This window comes from Schistocerca americana, chromosome 3 (assembly GCF_021461395.2).
Source record: "Schistocerca americana isolate TAMUIC-IGC-003095 chromosome 3, iqSchAmer2.1, whole genome shotgun sequence".
In the NCBI taxonomy this organism is placed as follows: domain Eukaryota; kingdom Metazoa; phylum Arthropoda; class Insecta; order Orthoptera; family Acrididae; genus Schistocerca; species Schistocerca americana.
Genome location: NC_060121.1, coordinates 766,910,157 through 766,931,397, shown reverse-complemented (window position 1 = coordinate 766,931,397; position 21,241 = coordinate 766,910,157). Strand labels below are relative to the sequence as shown.

Sequence of the window (21,241 nt, the reverse complement as noted above, 5' to 3'; positions counted from 1 at the left end):
GAAAAAAAACACGATTGGGCGTAATTATGCTAGCTAAGTGTAATGTACGACTTCTTTACACCTAATTGTTAAGTAATACAAGATTTACCTTACCCTATTGAAGATTCCTAATTGCCATGTTAACACAGACTAGTAATTAGATCTTCCCTTTTAACATTAGAGAACGATCATTATGTAAATCAGGGACCTTCATAACAACTCTTTTCTTTCTTATTAAACTTAGTAATAATCCAGAGATATAATAACTCCCCAGTCACAGAAAACTGCCGCTAAAATAAAGATAAATTTCAAACTATATTCTTTTGATGCTTCACAACAAATAGATAATACTATTGATATTTCCCTCCCTCTATAATCATTGTTTAATAAATCGTGATCTAACTGCGTGATCTGATACCCATTTATCTTTTAATATTACAGTTCAGTTCCAGCCTGTAATTATCTGTCATCAATGAGTAATGCACCTATATGTCTTCGTCTTTCATCGATCCGTAAGTGTTCTACTTATAACAATTCTTTTACAAGGACTTCATCCAATACTCTTTTATAATACAGTATGAGGTCAAACTAGCAAAACAAATATTTCACTAAAGTTTATGTTATAAAGAAGGTTAAAAATTTATTTCTTCTTCGAGAGTACAGTAACTGCATTCGGGTTTCGCCGTGTTCCCAGTGGACCGAGCGAGGTGGCGCAGTGGTTAGCACACTGGACTCGGATTCGGGAGGACGACGGTTCAATCCCGTCTCCGGCCATCGTGATTTAGGTTTTCCGTGATTTTCCTAAATCGTTTCAGGCAAATGCCGGGATGGTTCCTTTGAAGGGGCACGGCCGATTTCCTTCTCAATCCTTCCCTAACCCGAGCTTGCGCTCCGTCTCTAATGACCTCGTTGTCGACGGGACGTTAAACACTAACACTAACCACCACCACCACCACGTTCCCAGTGACTCTGATATTCAAATGGCTCTAGGCACTATGGGAGTTAACATCTGAGGTCATCAATCCCCTAGACTTAGAACTACTTAAACCTAACTAACCTAAGGACATCACACGCACGTCCATGCCCGAGACAGGATTCGAACCTGCAACGGTAACAGCAGCGCGTTTCAGGACTGAAGCACCTAGAACCGCTCGGACACAGAGGCCGGCTCTAACATTCCTTAAAAAAAGTAATTAAAAAGTAAGTAGTTCCACCCACCACTTTATCGCTATCAGTTAGGAATTTTCTTTAGTATAACAAACTTCAATCCCTTTAGGTACTGGTTGCTATCGATCTCTTTACCCTTAAAGTTGTTTCCCTAGGAATGAGTAAACTAGAAACAACACTTTCATTATGTGAAAAATAGCACTGTTCTTTTTCTCGTTCTGTACCATGGAATATAATTGGCGGTTTTACGATCTATAAGTTGAGTTGGGTACTAGTACTGTGACTCGAATTATCGGACACCACAACAGTATCCTACGTTTCTCCCTCAAACAAGGCATCTGAGTCTTTCCTAAGCTTTCAATGCAAACATATTACAATCGTTCCGCATAAAAGATCCAGAAACCTCTACCAATAGACAAGGCTCTGTTATGGGTGAGCTGCTTCGCACTGACCAAACTTTTCTTCCATTTACCCATCATTCAATCTTAACGGTTCGATGTGTTACCAACTTATTGATCAACAAATGATCCCTCCAAAGTTTCGTGAGCCCACAGTTCCTTTATGTGGACTACCCCATGCATGAGAGTAATAGTCAAAAAATGGCTCTGAGCACTATGCGACTTAACTTCTGAGGTCATCAGTCGCCTAGAACTTAGAACTACTTAAACCTAACTAACCTAAGGACATCACACACATCCATGCTCGAGGCAGGATTCGAACCTGCGACCGTAGCGGTCGCCCGGCTCCAGACTGCACCGCCTAGACCCGCACGAATTAATAGTCAATTCCTATTTCGCGACTACTTAGTGATCGCGGGAAAACCCCATACAACTGGAACTAAGCTAATGTTATAGCAGAAGGTACTCAGTCAACATGAATCAGATTGCATACCCTATACAACTGCAAGTGACTTTACGTCGTCGATTCATCATCCAGTTAACTCTCGTTCAAAATCTTAACCGCCTTAACAAAAACTTTTGAAACCCGCATCGTAACCATAAAAGGAACAATCGAGCAGCGTTATTAACACTTCTGGTAATGACTATATTTTAGGAGTTGGCTGTCGATGCTTCACATAGTAGACAGCTTCGTGGCAGTGAAAGTCATTTTGTAGCTACACAGTGTAAGCATTGGCGGCTTTCCTTTCATCAGTATCTGCGTTAACGAAGCCTCTGCTTTCCTCATATTCCTCTACAAAACGCCAATAATTTTTTTTTGCATTTAAATCAGAATAAATACAAGGAGTGGATATACTGAAATCCACAAATTGAAGTTTACTTGTGAGACTCTCATACTAGTGCGTTGGGATATTCACAGCACATTTTTTTTACAGATATGCACATTATTTGTTATGTATAGGTGTCAGTACAGTACGACAGCAATACCAAAATAATCTGAAACAAAATAAAGGGTAACTTTTTGACGAATATGGAAGTATCGCCTGAAAAAAGTATAGATAATATGCAGACCGAGATTCCTCTTCCACATTCTTGCTGCCCAACAATTTCTGCAACAATTTAAGTCGAAGTTTTTGTTTATAGGAAAGCCCCTCGAAGCTCGGCTGAGATCAGAGTAGGTAGCCAAGCACTAGCGTTGGAACAATCAGCCCTGCAGAAAAATTCCTATTTCGGCTGCCAATATGCAGTTGATACTCTCAAGGAAAAGTGTGCCACATTAACATAGCGACATGTGGCAAGTACGTCTGCCAACTACGCACGGAAGAGTGTTGTGTTTCCTATGTTACAACTGTCTTTTGCTTTTTTCACTAATGAAGCTTTACGTGCATGTGTCGACCAACGCACTTTCTTTAGACGAAGCAAGTCTATGAAATCCTTACAGTGTGATACTTTTACATATTGTTTAGTTAGTTTTGTGTTATGTCTTGTCATTTGTGAACTGCAGTAAAAGAGTGATGACTATTTAAATATTTTTTTGTATGACAAATGGTTCAAAACATTTCAGTTCCTTTCAGCCGTAGCTGTACAAAGGATTATTTTATGTACACATCGAAAAGTCAGCCCACATATGTTAAACAAACTGTTATTATGTCAGATTATTTTACGTACAGATTGAAAAGTCATCCCACGTACCGGGTGATCAAAAAGTCAGTATAAATTTGAAAACTTAGTAAACCACGGAATAATGTAGATAGAGAGGTAAAAATTGACACACATGCTTGGAATGACATGGGGCTTTATTAAAACAAAAAAAGAAGTTCACAAAATGTCCGACAGATGGCGATGGACAGCAAAACGTCAGTGACTGTGCATGACAATCGTGTATAAAAGGAGCTGTAATGAGAGAGAGAATCAGAGGCACCAGCAGTCGCAGCATGTTTACGTTACCTGAAAAGGCGCTTTTAGTGAAGCTGTATTATCAGAACAGGGAATGTGCTAGTTCAGCGTTACGATCCTATCGCCATAGGAAGGGGATTCGAACGGGTAAAGGTCTGTTGACAAATGCAGCTGTGGCGAGAATGATTTCGAAGTTGGAAGCCACGGATTGTTTGGACGATAGACACCGTAGTGGCCGACCGAGCACAAGCCGTAATGCTGCTGAGACAGTTCAGGAAGAAATGGAGACTGTAGCGGGTTCGTCTATGCACGGGCAAGTCAGCGCTCGTGCAGTCGCACGTCGCACCGGCATTGCATACACTACTATTTGGTTGGCACTTAGGCGTACCCTCCGATGCTATCCGTACAAAATCCATCGGCATCATTAACTGTTACCTGGCGATTTAGTGAAGCTGAGGGCATTTGTGGTGTGGGCGTTACTAAAGATGGCGGAAGATGACGATTGGTTGAGTAACGTGTTGTGGATCGACGAAGCTCATTTCACGCTCCGAGGGTCTGTCAACGCCCACAACTGCAGAATTTGGGCTACCGAAAATCCTAGTATCGTGATCGACCGACATCTCTAGGGATGCTGAAAGACAACATCCGACGCCAATGCCTCACTATAACTCCGGACATGCTTTACAGTGCTGTTCACAACATTATTCCACGACCACAGCTATTGTTGAGGAATGATGGTGGACATATTGAGCATTTCCTGTAAAGAACATCATCCTTGCTTTGTCTTACTTTGTTATGATAGTTATTGCTATTCTGATCAGATGAAGCGCCATCTGTCGGACATTTTTTGAACCTTTGTATTTTTTTGGTTCTAATAAAACCCCATGTCATTCCAAGCATGTGTGTCAATTTGTACCTCTCTATCTACATTATTACGTGATTTATTCAGTTTTCAAATTTATACTGACTTTTTGATCACCTGGTATATTAAACAAACTGTAGTAGCCATAATCTTAATTTATTAATTTATTTATTTTCGGGTTCATTGAGAGGTTTTTATTTTAGTATACTGACGTTAGATAGCACTTCTGCATCAGAAATTAGTGAACACTTCGTCTGTTTCGAGAATTTGGTAGAAGGTGATGCTTATTGGCACTTTTGTTAAGACTTTTGTGCATCACTATACCTCGTCAAGACAGCGTTAATGTTATAATGTAATTCTTCATGCTTCACCGACGATCTATTGACATCTTGGATATTCGGGAATCCAGCCGGATGTTCGCGTCGTTCTCCCACGATATTTCAAAAGCGTACCTCGCTGTCTTCTTCAGGTGCTACCTGATACTGGTCCTTGGGTCGATCGAGTCCAGTATTTATGCCTGGAAGGAGCTGGGCGTTCCGTCTTCGTTCCGCGCCGAGTCGAGTGATCTCTCTGTGGTCCGCGCCCGCCAGCCTGGGCTTCAATGGACCCCTCCAGTCGCGGATGTTCCGACTGCCGTCCGCGCCCGTCGTCAACGGTTGTGGTCATCATCTGAGGTGTGTCAGACCCGATCTGAGATATTGGGTATTCTGTCTCATGACTGTTACTATGGGCGCTCCAGCACGAAACAGAAGTGGAAATCATAGTAACAGTCATGAGACAGAGTACCCAACATCTCAGATCGGGTCTGACACATCTCAGATGACAACCACAACCGTTGAGGACGGGCGTGGACGGCAGTCGGAACATCCGCGACTGGAGGGGTCCATTGAAGCAAAGTCTGGCGGGCTGGCCAGAGTGGCCGTGCGGTTCTAGGCGCTACAGCCTGGAACCGCGTGACCGCTACGGTCGCAGGTTCGAATCCTGCCTCGGGCATGGATGTGTGTGATGTCCTTAGGTTAGTTAGGTTTAAGTACTAAGTTCTAGGGGACTGATGACCTTAAAAGTTAAGTCCCATAGTGCTCAGAGCACTGTCACTGTCACTTACCCATACGAGTCTGCCCTGACTCGTGTTGGGAGCAGACTAAGCATATACTGCTATTCCTGCATGATCCTCTATCTGTGGAGTGGCTTCCTCATGGTCCGAATCGGCCTGAGGTGTTTTCTGGGGTGGAGTTGTCCTCTTTCTGTCACGAGATATTATTCTCGTAACAGGTCAGGCCAACGCGTGGTTGGCCTGTGGTGAATAGGATGGCCCAAGTCCCTAATGAGCCTATTGTCGGACTGTACAGTCCGCTCATAGGAGACCCGCGCCGATTGTTTAAGCGGATGGGCCCCTGCTGGAAGGTTCCTCTGCAGGTGGTTGGTTACCCCATCAGCGCCCCCAACCTTCCTAGTATTGAGCGTCTCCGCTTCGGAGATGGCTTCGATTACGTCCCCGTCGTCCCTCGCATCCAGGAACACCGGGAGTTGCTCGGCTACCCGCTGGATGTGGTCTTCATCCAGATTGTCCTCCACTGGGGTGAATGACGATTCGAATTGGTCCGCCAGGACACCTGCTTTTCCGTCTGGGCTGCAGACGACGCCTTGCCCAACCAGCATTAGTATGCGCTGTCGTCGGCGCAGGAACGACTTCACCGTGCGCCAGGTGCTGCCGTCCTCTGGGTTGAGGGAGGCGACGAAGGCCGACCACACGCTGTTCCTGTGCGCCTCAGCCACTGCTTTGATGTCTCTCTGCATGCGGTTGAGGCGTCGCTTCGTCGCGGGTTGGCGGGTGAGCTGCCACCCCCGGAACAGCCTGTTCTTCTCCCTGATTGCTTCCCGTATCGGAGGCGGTAGGTTGCGGGAGAAGTCCCTGGGCCCCTTTGGCTGGGGAAGGGGGGGGGCCTGCGTCGGCTGTTTGCAGTGGCGGGAGAGGACACGCAGAGCGGCGTCCGCGTCCACTGCGTCTGGATCGGGTGTGCCCGCGATCGATTCCAGTCCATGCGCCGGTACGTCTGTCGGCGTGGTGGCAGCGTGGCTCCGGCGACATCTATGGCGAAGACCACCGGCAGGTGGTCTGACGACAGTGCACACCGCGTGTAGGCGGTCGTGTGGTGCCCGATGCCTTTTATGACTGCGACATCGAGCACGTCCGGCCGTCCCCTGGCTGGGTAGATTGTGGGCTCCTGTGGGCCCTGGATCAGGGCGCCGTTCCTCCCGGCAGCGCGGGAAAGTCGGCGGCCACTGACATTCGTGAGACAGGAGTTCCATTCCGGGTGCTTCGCATTGAAGTCACCCACAATGAACACCCTCCCCCCAACTGTCAGCAGCGCGTCGACGTCCGCCTCCTGGAGGTGTCCGCGTGGTGGCCTGTATACTGCCACGAACGTGATCTGCCAGGTTGTCGTGGTGACCGTCACCCCAGTGGCTTCCAGGGTTGCCAGTTCTGGGAGTTGCACCTGGTGGTGCCTGAGTGATGGACGTACATAGATGGCGGTGCCACCGCCGGCTGTTGGCCTGTCATTGCGGTAGCAAACATAGTTTGCTACACGCACGTGGACCCCAGGTTTAAGATGAGTTTCGCCGACCAGGCAGAGGTCAATGGCCTCGTCCTGCATGAACTGGCGAAACTCACCTTGTTTGGGGAACAGGCTGTTTGTGTTGAAGCCGCAAAGGGTCAGTCCATGGATGAGTGGATTATCCATGGTGCGGCTTCATGGTGACGGTAGCAGCCTGGAGGGCCTCCGTGACTGACGTGACTAGCACGGGCAGTTGTTGGAGCAGGGCAGAGAGGGATCCCAGAAGGGCTCCCAGGTCTGCGGCTCCTGGTCCTGTTGATGGTGCGGGTGCAGCCGCAGCAGCGGGCGCGGGGGCGGCCGGGCGTGGCGTCGCCATCGCGTCCGTTCGCTGGACCGCGCGCCCAGCAGCCTGTGGCGCGGGAGTGTTGAGTGGACGGGCAGTGCGTCGTCCGCCCTTTGGTGGTCGGCCTGGGAGTCAGCCTGTGGGGCTGACGAGCCAGGCGCGGTGGATGGTGCGGTCTCGTTCGAGTCCCGTTGCGGAAGTGGCGGGAAGGCCACTTGTCTCGTGGTGGCGTCAGCGGACTCCCCCTTGGTGGCGGAGGCGTAGCTGGTGCCAGGTTGCACCTTCCTGGCAGGTGCTGATCGTCCGACTTGCCTTGGGCGGCGTCGGAACGCAGCGCAGCCTCTGTAGCTCGCCACATGTGGCTCGCTACAGTTGCAGCACTTTGGCGCCTCCTCTCTCTTCTTCGTGCAGTCCCGACTCTGGTGGGAGTCAGCGCACTTGACACAGCGGGCCGGCATGCAGCAGTAGCGCGCCACGTGGTCAAGGCCCTGGCAGGAGAAGCACTGGGCATGCATCCCCTTGGCCTTGAGCGGCTCCACTTCCACCCCAATCCGGGCCACCATCTGCAGCTGGAAGATTTTTCTGTTTTCGAAGTTGTCCGAGAGGTCAACTAGGAAAAGAGGCATGTCTCGCCTCATCCTGGGCGATTTCATGATGGTCACGGAGCTGGCCATGTAGCCCAGCCCCGCCAGTTCGTCTTTGAGGTGCGATGGCTCCATTTTCAGCGGGAGTCGGCGGAAAACCACCTTCAGCTGCTTCACGGGCTCCGCATTATGCGTAAAGCAGTGTAGCTTCTCGGTCTCAATGATCTTCATGGCTGCTCGGTAGTCATCCATGGTGGCGGTCGAAACCCGGTAATAGGTCTCGCCCGACACATTTGACCTTGGCAGTGGATGCAACTGTCTCAAATTTATCAAGGAAGGACTTGTAAGTGTCCGTCCATGAGACAGTTGTCGGTGGTAGGGCGGGTGCCCGCCTCTTGGGTGGCTCAGTGGCCTCCATGGCCTCTGGCTCGTCGACGTCGATGAATGAGTTCGTCGTGGGGAGCGGCTGCACTGTTTGGAGCCGTTTGGCCCGAGCAGTGTACCGCCGCTTCGGGACGGTGAACCCATCGTCTGGCGCCTGGTCTGCCTCAGTGGGGGCAGGGTCGTCTGCCATCTTCTGCTTCTGGCTTCTCCTGCAAACAGACTGAGAGAATGTGGAGGAGTCGTCCTCCTCCGTTGCTGCCGGCCTCTTCCTGGAGGGCTGCGGTGTTGCCATGGCTTCCGCCTCGAGCAGGTCACCAAGGTTAGCCTCTATGATAGTGTCGTCACGTGGCAGGACGGTGACGTCTTCTCTCGTCACGCCTGGCGGTACAGTTGCCGGTATATCTGTGGCCTCTTCACTGGAAGAGACCGGATTGGCAGCCAGCAGTGCACCAGTTTCTTCTGTCACTGGGACTGGTGGCGCAACACTCATCGGGGCCGCCGCTGACAGAGCAGTGTCGTCTGTATTCAACACGCCTGTCAGGGCTCGCGACGGTACTCTCTCCTCTTCATTGACCACGCAACCGAATGACTTTAGGTACTGGTGGAACAAGTGGAGAGCTCGTTCGTCGGCTGCACGTTCCCAGTAATCAGTATCCCGTGACATTCGGTGCAGGATGAGGTATAACTGCGCCGCCGTAAGCGGGCCTGTTTCCCTAGAATATGCCGTCACGTAGTCCATTGTCGTTTGCTGCGTCGTCGTACGTGGGGGGCCCGATGGGGCCGCAGACGGGACGGACTCGGTCGCCCGAGCCCGTCCCGCCTGGCGGCGATCCGCCACACCCTTCGCTTGAGTAGCGTGGTCCTACTTGCGCTGCATCGCTCACTCGAGTGCGTGCTCAGAGCATTTTTTTTTTTTTTCGAGTCTGGCGGGCGCGGACCATAGACGGAACACTCGACTCGGCGCGAGCAGATTAGGGAACGCCCATCTCCTTCCAGGCATAAATACTGGACTCGATCGACCCAAGGACCAGTCTCAGGTAGCACCTGAAGAAGACAGCGAGGCACGCTGTTGAAATATCGTGCGAGAACGACGCGAACAACCGGCTGGATTCCCGAATATCCAAGATGTCAGCGTTAATATTGTTTCATAGTGTCGGCAAGGGCATTTCCGCTACAGGTTCCTGTAACTACGACAGGGTTGTGTGAGACTGATGAAGGTAGCCTACGGAGGCAATGAGGTATGCAGTGTAGACGGCATACGGAGGGAGGTGGCCGGGCAGGGTGTGGAGTTAACTGCAGAGCGTTGCGGGGTGCCGCAGGCGTGGTGACGTCGTCGGCGGTGTGGTCGCGGCTGGGGGAGCTGCGGTCTGCGCTGCCGGTGTCGCTGTCTGCGCGCCCGGCAGACGTGGAGGGCCGCGCGCTGCCGCTGCTGCTGGAGACGGCGGCCGGCCTGCTGCGCGCCGCGGGCTCCAGGGGCGCCGCCTGCCTGCTCGCCTCCAGCCGCCACCTGCTCACAGACTTCCAGCGCCGCGCCGCGCGCCAGGGGCTCTGTCTGCCGGGACCCGACTCCACGCTGCTGCTCACCGATCTGCCCACGTAAGGAATCGGCGAGCAGCCGTGCATCCAACGGGGAACATTGAAACTAAAAGCATTTACACTTATAGCTACGTTAATTTCCAAATAACCAACTTTCTGAGAGAGGCTTAGCCTAATACTAGTAAAAGTACAGAAAATCGAGAGGAGTCCTAGAAATTACATGATGTTTTAAACAGAGGCTCGTAGATGGGCTTGGGCATGGCCGGTAATATTCCAATCCCATTGCGTCGCACCATGAACCATGGACCTTGCCATTGGTGGGGAGGCTTGCGTGCCTCAGCGATACAGATGACCGATCCGTAGGTGCAACCACAACGGAGGGGTATCTGTTGAGAGGCGAGACAAACGTGTGGTTCCTGAAGAGGGGCAGCAACCTTTTCAGTAGTTGCAGGGGCAACAGTCTGGATGTTTGAGTGATCTGGCCTTGTAACACTAACCAAAACGGCCTTGCTGTGCTGGTACTGCGAACGGCTGAATGCAAGGGGAAACTACATCCGTAATTTTTCCCGAGGGCATGCAGCTTTACTGTATGGTTAAATGAGCAAAGAAGAAACAAAAACTTTGAGGTTCACCGATAACATTGTAATCCTGTCAGAGACAGCAACGGACTTGGAAGAGCAGTTGAACGAAATAGATAGTGTCTTGAAAGAAGGATATAAGACGAACATCAACAAAAGCAAAACGAGGATAATGGAATGTAGTCGAATTAAGTCGGGTGATGCTGAGGGAATTAGATTAGGAAATGAGACACTTAAAGTAGTAAATGAGTTTTGCTATTTGGGGAGCAAAATAACTGATGATGGTCGAAGTAGAGAGGATATAAAATGTAGACTGGCAATGGGAAGGAAAGCGTTTCTGAAGAAGAGAAATTTGTTAACATCGAGTATTGATTTAAGTGTCAGGAAGTCGTTTCTGAAAGTATTTGTATGGAGTGTAGCCATGTATGGAAGTGAAACATGGACGATAAATAGTTTGGACAAAAAGAATAGAAGCTTTCGAAATGTGGTGCTACAGAAGAATGCTGAAGATTAGATGGGTAGATCACGTAACTACTGAGGAGGTATTGAATAGAATTGGGAGGAGTTTGTGGCACAACTTGACAAGAAGAAGGGACCGGTTGGTAGGACATGTTCTGAGGCATCAAGGGATCACAAATTTAGCATTGGAGGGCAGCGTGTAGGGTAAAAATCGAAGAGGGAGACCAAGAGATGAATACACTAAGCAGATTCAGAAGGATGTAGGTTGCAGTAGGTACTGGGAGATGAAGAAGCTTGCACAGGATAGGGTAGCGTGGAGAGCTGCATCAAACCAGTCTCAGGACTGAGGACCACAACAACAACAGCGTCGCACGTTCACTGGCTGGCCGTTCTGCCGTCACCACAGACCCGAGACGGTTCGTGAGACTACAGGTAGAACTAGAAAACAACAGTAAACTGATCAAGACGAGACAGAAAGGCAAAGATTCACTTGTAAGAAAGAGAAAAAACAAAGACTAATGTCCAAACGGCTGAAAGAAACAGGATTGGCTATAATTTACATTCTCGCACGGCCGTAATGTGCACACCGGAGTTCATAACACTATGAAATGCTGCTAGTGAGTACACATTGGGATTTTATATCCTGTAACTTACGACATTGTTGCTACTTTATGGGAACTTAAATCAGTTGCGTAACACGTAAATTTCAACTTTTCGGACAAATGTTTTTCCAACTACAAATTTCGAACTACATAATTTCTTGAAAGTTATTCAAAGCAGCGTACTAAACACTAACCTAAACACATTATTATATAAAACATTTTCTGTATTACCGTTATACACTGAAGAGCCAAAGAAACGTACACCTCTAATATCGCGTAAGACCCCCGCGAGCACGCAGAAGTGCCGCAACACGACGTCGCATGTACTCGACTAATGTCTGAAGTAGTGCTGGAGGGAATTGACACTATGAACCGTGCAGGGCTGTCCATAAATCCATAAGAGTACGAGGGCGTGGAGATCTCTTCTGAACAGTACGTTGCAAGGCATCCCACATATGCTCAATAATGTTGACGTCTTGGGATGTAGGTGGCCAGCGGAAGTTTTTAAACTCAGGATAGTGTTCCTGGAGCCACTCCGTAGCAGTTCTTGACGTATGAGGTGTCGTATTGTTCTACTGGAGTTGTCCAAGTCCGTCCGAATACACAATGGACATGAATGGATGCAGGTGATCAGACAGAGTCCTTACGTACGTGTCACTTGTCAGAGTCGTGTCTAGACGTATCAATGGTCCCATATCACTCCAACTGCACACGTCCCACACCATCACAGAGCCACCATCAGCTTGAAGAGTCTACTGCTGACATACAGGGTCCGTGGATTCATAAGGTTGTCTCCATACTCGTACACGTCCATCCGCTCGATACAATTTGAAACGGGACTCGTCCAACCAGGCAACATGTTTCCAGTCATCAACAGTCCAATGTCGGTCTTGACGGGCCCAGGCGAGGTGTAAAGCTTTGTGTCGTACAGTCATGAAGGATACGCAAGTGGGCCTTCGGCTCCGAAAGCCCATCTCGATGATGTTTCGTTGAATGGTTCGCACTCTGACACTTGATGGCGCAGCGTTGAAATCTGCAGCAATTTGCGGAAGGGTTGCACTTCTGTCACGTTGAACGATTCTTTCCAGTCGTCGTTGGTCCCGTTCCTGCAGGATCTTTTTCCTGCCGCAGCGATGTCGGAGATCTGATGTCTTACTGGATTCCTGGATATCACGGTACTCTAGTCAAATGGTCGTACGGGAAAATCGCCCCTTCGTCAGTACCTCGGATATGCTGTGTTCCATCGCTCATGCGTTGACTGTAACCACGTTCAAACTCACTTAAGTCATGATAACCTGGCATTGTAGTTGTAGTAACCGATCTAATAACTGCGCCAGACACTTGTCTTATATAGGCGTTGCCGATCGCAGCTCCGTATTCTGCCTGTTTACATACCTCTGTATTAGAATATGCATGCCTATACTAGTTTCTTTGGCGCTTCAGTGTATAATATACAGGGTGGTCCATTGATTGTGACCGGGCCAAATATCTCACGAAACAAGCGTCAAACGAGAAAACTACAAAGAACGAAACTTCTCTAGCCTGAAGGGGGAAACCAGATGGCGCCATGGTTGGCCCGCTAGATGTCGCTGCCATAGGTCAAACGGATATCAACTGCGTTTTTTAAAAATAGGAACCCCCATTTTTATTACATATTCGTGTAGTCCGTAAAGAAATATGAATGTTTCAGTTGGAACACTTTTTTCGCTTTTTGACAGATGGCGCTGTAATAGTCACAAACATATGGCTCACAATTTTAGACGGTCATTTGGTAACAGGTACGTTTTTTTAATTAAAATACAGAACGTAGGTACGTTTAAACATTTTATTTCGGTTGTTCCAATGTGATAATGCCTTGGTTGGGCGACCTAGATTTCTCTTGCATCCCTGCGCTGCTGTGGCTGCAGGCGCCTAACAGGTAAATCCAGGTAGGCAGTTTTTCCGCGTCTTCGGCCAAAAGCGTTGTCTGCATACCAGTGACATAAGTCCTTGGGACCAGCGTTTTGTCCCCAATACGTGCTTCGAGATGTCCCTTTCCTTAATACCTGCACGTGGCTTCCAAGCCTCAAATCTCCACTGGAAGATTTGCTGTTAAACGACCAAACTTGTTCTCAACTCAGAAGGGAGTCACAATAAAAATCTTGCATGTGTTAACAATGTATATGCTCCCATCAATGCCTGCTCATATTGTTAACTTCCTGTCGTCTCATAAAATGTCTTGGATGTAAAATCAATGTTAAAGGTTAGCCTTGAATACGAAAAATTGTGAGAGAGTGACTCGTCATCTCTCAGCTGTTTTGAGTGACTTGGCCAAATGTTACCTGCTATGCTTGGACTGTACCTGTCATCTGCTTATGTAGAATCAGCTGCACCAAGCGTCGATTATCTTCCAGTTTTTCTCTTCAATATTGTGGATGTCTGGTTTCTCATTGTACAGAAAAATCACCCACCAACAGAATACATCAGCTTCGTTATCCACTAGGTCACCAGTATATATTGTAAACAGTAATGGTCCTGTAACACACTCTTTGGGAATGTCTGGAGACTTTTCTCCATTAAGATCAGGATGCTGTGTTCTACTTGCTACGAACTCTGGAATCCAACCTGTAAAATAAAACACACTGAAGAGTGGTGATCTCTATAAACTTGAGAGTAAGAACAATAGTCTCTGGTTAACTGACCAGGGCTGTAATACCCCAACATAGAAGTTCATTTTTCAATAGCCTGTGTTCTTCGAGAGCATTCTAGCCCCCCAGGGGAATCATATCGACACAACTCAATGTCGTATTTATAGGCTATGTTTTGAAAACAGTTTTTGTGTGAAGTTGAAGGTGCCAACAAGCAAAATTTTATAAAAAACAACTGGGCTGATGGTAATTTAACAAGGAGGGAGGGAGGGGATTTCACTTTGATTTTATTTAATATTTCCTTTAGCACAATTTACGCTGACATTCAGGCGTAGCCTCTGTGGACTTCTGGCTTAAGACTTGGTCATAAATCCATATGCTTTGGCCAACAGTTATTCCTAAGGGAGTGTCTCAGTGCAGGGTGATCATGGGTCCAGTGCATGAGCCCCTGCAGCTGTCAAAAGCTGTTGCTCAGAGCCACACCTGCCCTGCGGAGGGCACATTAAGTCACTGCCACTAGCAGTAGAAAATATGTTTGTTTTTTTCTGGACAGGTAGACAACAGTTTCCCACAAATAAATCAAACAGTTCCAATTCAAAAGTTTCGACAAAGGTTTTTGAAAGGTTTCCCTTGCGTTTCAGGCGAATACCAAAAGTGGAACTGCACTGCCAAATTTAGTAAATTGTAAACCCATCTATCCGACTTCCAGCCTCCTGAAAAGATCAAAGTTCTATATCAGCCCACCCTAGTGTCATGGTTAGGAATTGAAAGATGCATATAAAAATAAGACCCATGCAGAAGCTAGAAATAGGAATCACCTCCCAATTAGGAATCCCTCGTCCTCATTCTTAGTCTACTGGATACTTGTCTACAAAAATATAACTGTACAGTTTCGCTCTGTTATTGGCAGAGAGGATTAGAGAACAAATTTCTTTTAAATATAAAGTTAATATCAGCCTAACCTCACATTTACTGCATATGGCCATAGCAATTTCGACTGACCAGTCATTACCAATAGTTCACAAATAATACTCGGCCTACGGCTCGGTCATAGCAGATTGAAGTCAACATTTTCATTACATTCGTGCCTCTGAATGTGCTCTTGATTTCTATAATTTTCCCGTAACGGTCATTCGCGAGATGATTGTGGGAAGAGCGTGCTGTAATTCTACCAGGAAGTGATAACTTACATGGTCACGCTTATACCGTGTAAACACCCCTCCCCTCCCCCCCCCCCCCCCTAATCTTGAAGATAGTAACAGTTCGGCGAGACAGAGCCCACTAGTTTTTTCAGATATCCCATATCCAGCCGAGGCCGTTAACTGAGAATCAGATCCCGCAGAACAACCATGCTGCTGAGATGTTTGCCCCGTTTCGCCCACTGCTCGCAACAGTCTCAGACATTTTCTGTGGGATTAAGATCGGGTGTTATAGCGGACTAAATGTCCGACAAGCTCCTTGAGTGTTCGTGACACCAGGAAGGTATGCTTGGGGCCTACGTACACGGCTGTTGCCAGCGTGAAAGACGTAAGAGTCCATTGCATACTCATCATGAAGCTCTACAAGAAAGGACAACACCTAGTCACCGAGAATCTACACTACTGTAATTAGCATTTAATGTTCAAATGCTGAAATAAACAATCTGGTTCATGTAAACGGTAATTAGTCATGATACGAAGAACGCCCACAAAAAACACACAGCCCCCTCCAACCTAAAGGCCAACCTCTATATATTGTGAATGAAAAGCTTCGTTGGGTCGTTGGTGCTCTGGACACCTCGCATCATCTGAAAAACTGTGACTCGTCTGACCACACTACACCCATCCACTATCTTTCATCTGCGTTGCTTGTGCCATTGAGTACGTGCAGTTTTATTTGCCGCTGTGAGCAATAGCCTTTGTCTCGAAATGTCCACTACCCGGAGTTCTCTTCGCTATTTTCGCTCGGAAACTGGTTGAGAAGAAAAGAGGGAAAGACATTCACGTTCAGCAGCGATTCCTGTTATGTTTGAAACTAGTTGCTATTGTCAAGCGTGACACTGGTCTCAGGTCGCTGTCAGTTAGGATCCTTTTGCGAACTCGTATCTTTGGCCACGTTAATGGCTGCGAGTGGTCCACCGTTTCTTGTAGACAAATTGGACAGTCGTTATTGACACACCAACAAGTCGGGCAAACTCATCCTTTCTGTCATTCTTTGAGATCTCCAGGTCCAGCCATCTTAACTGCTCTGGCACACACGTATCGCTTCAGCTTCGTGAGTAACGGCATGGGTAGAGGGTCGCATGACCGCGTTGTATGAGTTACACAAGTTGTTCCAGAAAGAATGAGATGATTTGAGAACTCCATATTTATTGATAAAAAAATACTACAGAGTTGGGAAAGATTGAAAAATACTGACAAAACTTCAAAGTTTTAGCTATGATGTTACAAATTCTGTATGTGCGCTAGTAGCAGTACGAACAGTATCTAGAATTCTAGACGATAGATAAATTCGTTTTGAACTTTACACAATGTGTCTGCTTTTACAGAAGTTATAGCGGTGTTATTCTGCTCTTCGATTCTTCTATGTCACGAGGTAAAGGGGAGATGATATACCTTCCTTCACACGTCCCTACAAGAAAAAAAAATCACATGGGGTCATGTCTCGCGAACTTGGAGGTCAAGAATGCAGGACCGTGCTCGAGGTCCCGTGAGCCCTATCCAGCGCTGAGGCAGGACCCATTGAGAAACTAACGTACGTTGTTGTGTCAGTGTGGTGGAGCTCCTTCCTATTTGGAAATGATGTCATTGAAGTTCTCCTAAAGTAGTAGAAAAAGCCAATACTGCAGCATTTGAAGATAACTCATTCCAGTCACTTTGCATTTCTCAGTAAAGAAGGGCCATACACGTTTTCAGGAGAAATGACACAAAAACGTTCCGTTTACGTGAGTCTCTTTCGGGCTCAGTAATGTCATGAAGGTCCTGGAGTCCCCATATGCGTGCGTTATGTTGTTTTACTTTACCTCTAACATGAAAGGTTACTCCGTCACTGAAAATAAAAATGTATAGTCACACATGTCCTCTAGCAGAGCATTGGTGAAGTCAAACCGTTTCTTTTTATCACCATCCCGAAGAGCTTGCAGTAATTGTAGTCTGTATGGTTTATAAAGTAAACGACGCCTTAACATTCGCCAGACAGCCGTGTGAGGCATTGCCAGTTACCTACCTGCCTGCGCGGCGAGTAGGCATTCGTGGAGTCCGCTAAAACGTTTACCAGAAGTGCGAGGTCGACCTGGACTCTTACCTTTGCACGAGCATCCTGTCCAAACTGTCGATATCATCGGCGAATGTTTTTGTGTGTAGGGAGATGAACGCCAAAACACAATCGAAAAGCACGCTGAACCGAAATCACTGACTCACTCTTTGCAAACCGCAGTACATTAAACGCTTCTGTTGAGCGGACGCCATCTAACTTCTCACTGACTGCTATCTGAGAAGACGCATTGACAGACATCCAATGGCGATTTTCTGTAACTCTAGGCCACGCCCATTCAAAGAACACACATTTCTTCCTTCAAATAACTTACTGGAATGCAGCCGGGTGATGTTGGCAGCCGCCGATACGCCGACGGATGCACACACACCCTGCCATTTTCAAGGGAAAACTGCAGCAAGTAAGCGTTGTGCAAGCAGATTTAAAATCTCGGTTTTCATGGAAACTCCAAAGATAACATACATACACACACACACACACACACACACACACACACACACACACAGTAAATACTAGCGCCATCACAAATCAAAGAAGATCGACATCAGAAGTTATCGATAGTGAAATTAATAATCAACAGATGAAGTGTCAAACTCAGTCCATCTGTTTGAAAAGTGAGAGAAAGGTATTCCGTGCAGAATTTGAACAAAAACCACCATCTCTATTTATAAGGCTACTTGCTAATTTAATTTCAACAGATTCCTTAATAACACTGTCCCTGTAGCTGGAAGTACATGCCAGAATCTGCGTCTTGTATTCAATAGGATGACCGGTACCAAGACAAAGTTCTGCAATGGCAGGTTTGGTCGGCTGTTGTAAGAGTATATGCCGCTTATGCTCAGTACACCGGTCCTCCACAGACCTGATAGTCTGACCAATACATGACATGCCAGAACTGCAAGGAATACGTAGACATCCGCCTTAAGCAAACCTAGATCATCCTTTACGGAACCTGAAAGGATCCGGATCTTAGATGGTGGTCAAAAAACTCACTTCTCACAATATTTCCGCAAAATACGACGAATTCTGTCCGAAATGCACCACCCACAAGGCAAACAGGCGGTAGACTTTGCCGCCACCTCGGTATTATCATCACTCACCCTACGCACATTTGGTAACGCGGGTGTCTACCGTATTCCTCGCCGTTGAGGCATGTCCTATATTAGTCACTCTATCAGGACTGTGGAGGACCTATGTAATGAGCATAAGCGGTACACACACTTACAACAGTTAAAGAAATCTGCCATTGTAGAACACTGTCTTGGTTGGTTGGTTGGTTGGTTTAAAGAGATAAGGGACCAAACTACAAGGTTATCGGTCCTTTGTTCCTAATAAGACAGTGCCACAAGTTTGAGAATAAAACGGACGAAACATATAACACAAAACGGAAAGAAAAGAAAAGTCACAAGAACGAAAGGAAGGCAACGAACACTAAAAGGAACAAAAGAGTACAAGAAAACAACAGGGAGACGCTAGAAACAGAAGAGAATAAAACATGAAAGCAGATTACAGTGGCTGGGCAGCCACGTGAATAAAAAGGGAAAGCCAGCCACAGTGCAACTCATTAAAACCTCCACCCTAAAAGCACTAGGGTGGAGGACACAGAGGGACTAAGGACTTGCGCTAAAACCTATATAGAAATATAAAACCCACTCTCACGAATAAAATGTAAGACTAAAGCTGTTGTGGAGGCATTGTCGCCCAACACCGAAGGCAGGGTGCTGAGAAAGTTAAAAGTCTGCCGCAGAGCGGCTAAAAGTGGGCAGTCCAGCAAGAGGTGTGTAACCTCCCCCTCACTTATCGACCTTAATGACAGTGAAAAATTAAACCGCGTGTACCTAATGGAAATTTGGGAAAAGCAATCGTCACCGAAGTTAATCTGTCGGTAAAGAGGGAGGAAAGGGTTACATCTAAATGAAAGGAAAATTGCAAATGAAACTGGTGGAAATTAATTTTGAAAAGGGGTAAAGTTAATGAAGAAAGTAAATGTGCGGCCGTTACGTTAACAATTAACTAGCGGTAATTAGATATTAGAGATTTGGGGGAAATTACGGTCGCCAGACCTAAGGACAATTACTACAGTAACTGAAAAAGAAAGGTAATTACACATATAATTAGCACTAGAAGCGTGGCAACTGAAGGTTGACACGTGTAGTGCGAAAACTGAAAGTTTGTCAGAAGTAATAACTTTCGCTGCACTCTGACTTAATTTAGCAAAAGAATTAATAAAACCAGAAAACTGAAAGTTAATTTAGTGACTGAAATTAATAAGAAGCTTTCTTTCTTAAGCATATCGAAATTCAGTAAAATACGGTTAGTCTTGGACTACCTCAACAATCATTTCAAAAGCTACTTGAATCTACGCAATTTAGAAATAAGAGATTTAGCTTTGAACTTGAATTAAATGATTCTGAACAATTAACAATAGTAAGATTTAGTACGTACCAAGCTGAGCTGCAGTCACAGGTAAGCTAAAATACGGTAACTGAACTCGCACTCTTAATTTGTGCTTGCGTAATCTAAATATTGTAGCCAGCTATGAATACTTAAACTGAACTTTGAAATTAAAGCAGTGAAATGGAATTATTGTACTTTAATGCTGGCGTCTGAATTTCAACGACACTCGGGTTCATTTCGGAAAAGGAAGGGTCCCTGCTTGGTAATGCAATTGGGACAATGAGCAACAAAAGTTCATGCTAAGTTGCTGTAATTTTGCGAGGCAAATGGAACAGTTTGAAAAGCTGAGGTCTGCCATACAGTTCTAAAACTTTACGTGCTTCCAGTCTTCCTTGTTGGTTGATTGATGGTTTGAAGCCGTCGATCGAGGATGTGGCGACAGTCACTCATTGTCGGCCGTCGCTGTTGCAGAAGCTGGATGTTGGCGCGCCTTCTTCGCGACACGGTCACCAGACGAAACGGGCTCTTGACGTGCGCCAGCTAATGCTTCCCGTCCGCGACACCATGTCAGAAACTATCATCGCAAGTCGAGCGCAATTACATGCTGCCAAACCCCGAAAGCGCGGCAACTCGCGGGAGCTTCACACCACACACCTGCTCCACTGCACCACCCCAGCCAGACTCTCCCATGCCCTGCCCGCGCTCGACGCGGCAGAGTTAACACCACCAAAGATCCTACACACTTTGATTCTTCACACGACCTATCGATGTAATCGTTCGATAGCAGTTTTCCCTAGGCAAGACCCAGCATAAAATATAAATAATATTCACAAAACAAACCAATTATACATCGACATAAATGCATATATATATATATATATATATACAAATAGTAAAACAATTACAATATACAAAGACACAGAAATGTTATATCTTCAGGTGACAAAATTAAGGAAAACAAATTTATAGTACAATAGATGGTAATAGGAGGATATGCATTTCCGGCGTTACAGGTGGACGACTGTCATTTGGGAGCCACAGCGACACTGAGGTGGGTTCTCGCGACGGAGTAGGTAACCATGCGTCAGCCACGTATGGCCAATGCGGAGCCGGCGGAGGACAACTGACTCCCTGCGAGAGGCCCGCATGGAAGACTTCCACACATTCATAGTCTCCTTAATGACACGCAGTTTGTTATGCATGCTGTTATGCCATTCCGTCTCCCAAAGCCGGAAAACCCTGCGGTGTAAGACAGAACGTAGGTCAGCCTCGGAGATGCCTATATCCAGAAGTGGTTTCCGCGTCGCCTGTTTGGCCGGCCTGTCGGCAAGTTTGCCGGGGATTCCGACGTGTCCTGGGGTCTACACAAACACCATGGAGCGGCGGGATTGTTCCAGGGCATAGATGGGCTCCTGAATGGACGCTACCAGAGGGTGGCGAGGGTAGCAGTGGCCGATAGCTTTTAGGCTGCTCATTGAGTCAGTACACAGGCGAAATGACTCGCCAGGTCATGAGCGGATGTACTCAAGAGCACGAGATAGGCTGTCAGTTCTGCAGTGAAAACACTGCAGCCAACTGGCAAGGAGTGCTGCTCAATATGTCCTCCATGAACATATGCG

General features: G+C 47.1%; 1 protein-coding gene across 1 annotated transcript in view; it reads left to right on the top strand.

Moving 5' to 3' along the window:
• The window catches only part of LOC124606383, a 302,259-nt gene that overhangs the window by 219,772 nt on the left and 61,246 nt on the right, over positions 1 to 21,241 (top strand). The window contains exon 5 of the mRNA XM_047138364.1: positions 9,491 to 9,767. Within this exon, the coding sequence (XP_046994320.1) occupies positions 9,491 to 9,767 (277 nt within the window). The remainder of the gene's footprint in view (positions 1 to 9,490; positions 9,768 to 21,241) is intronic.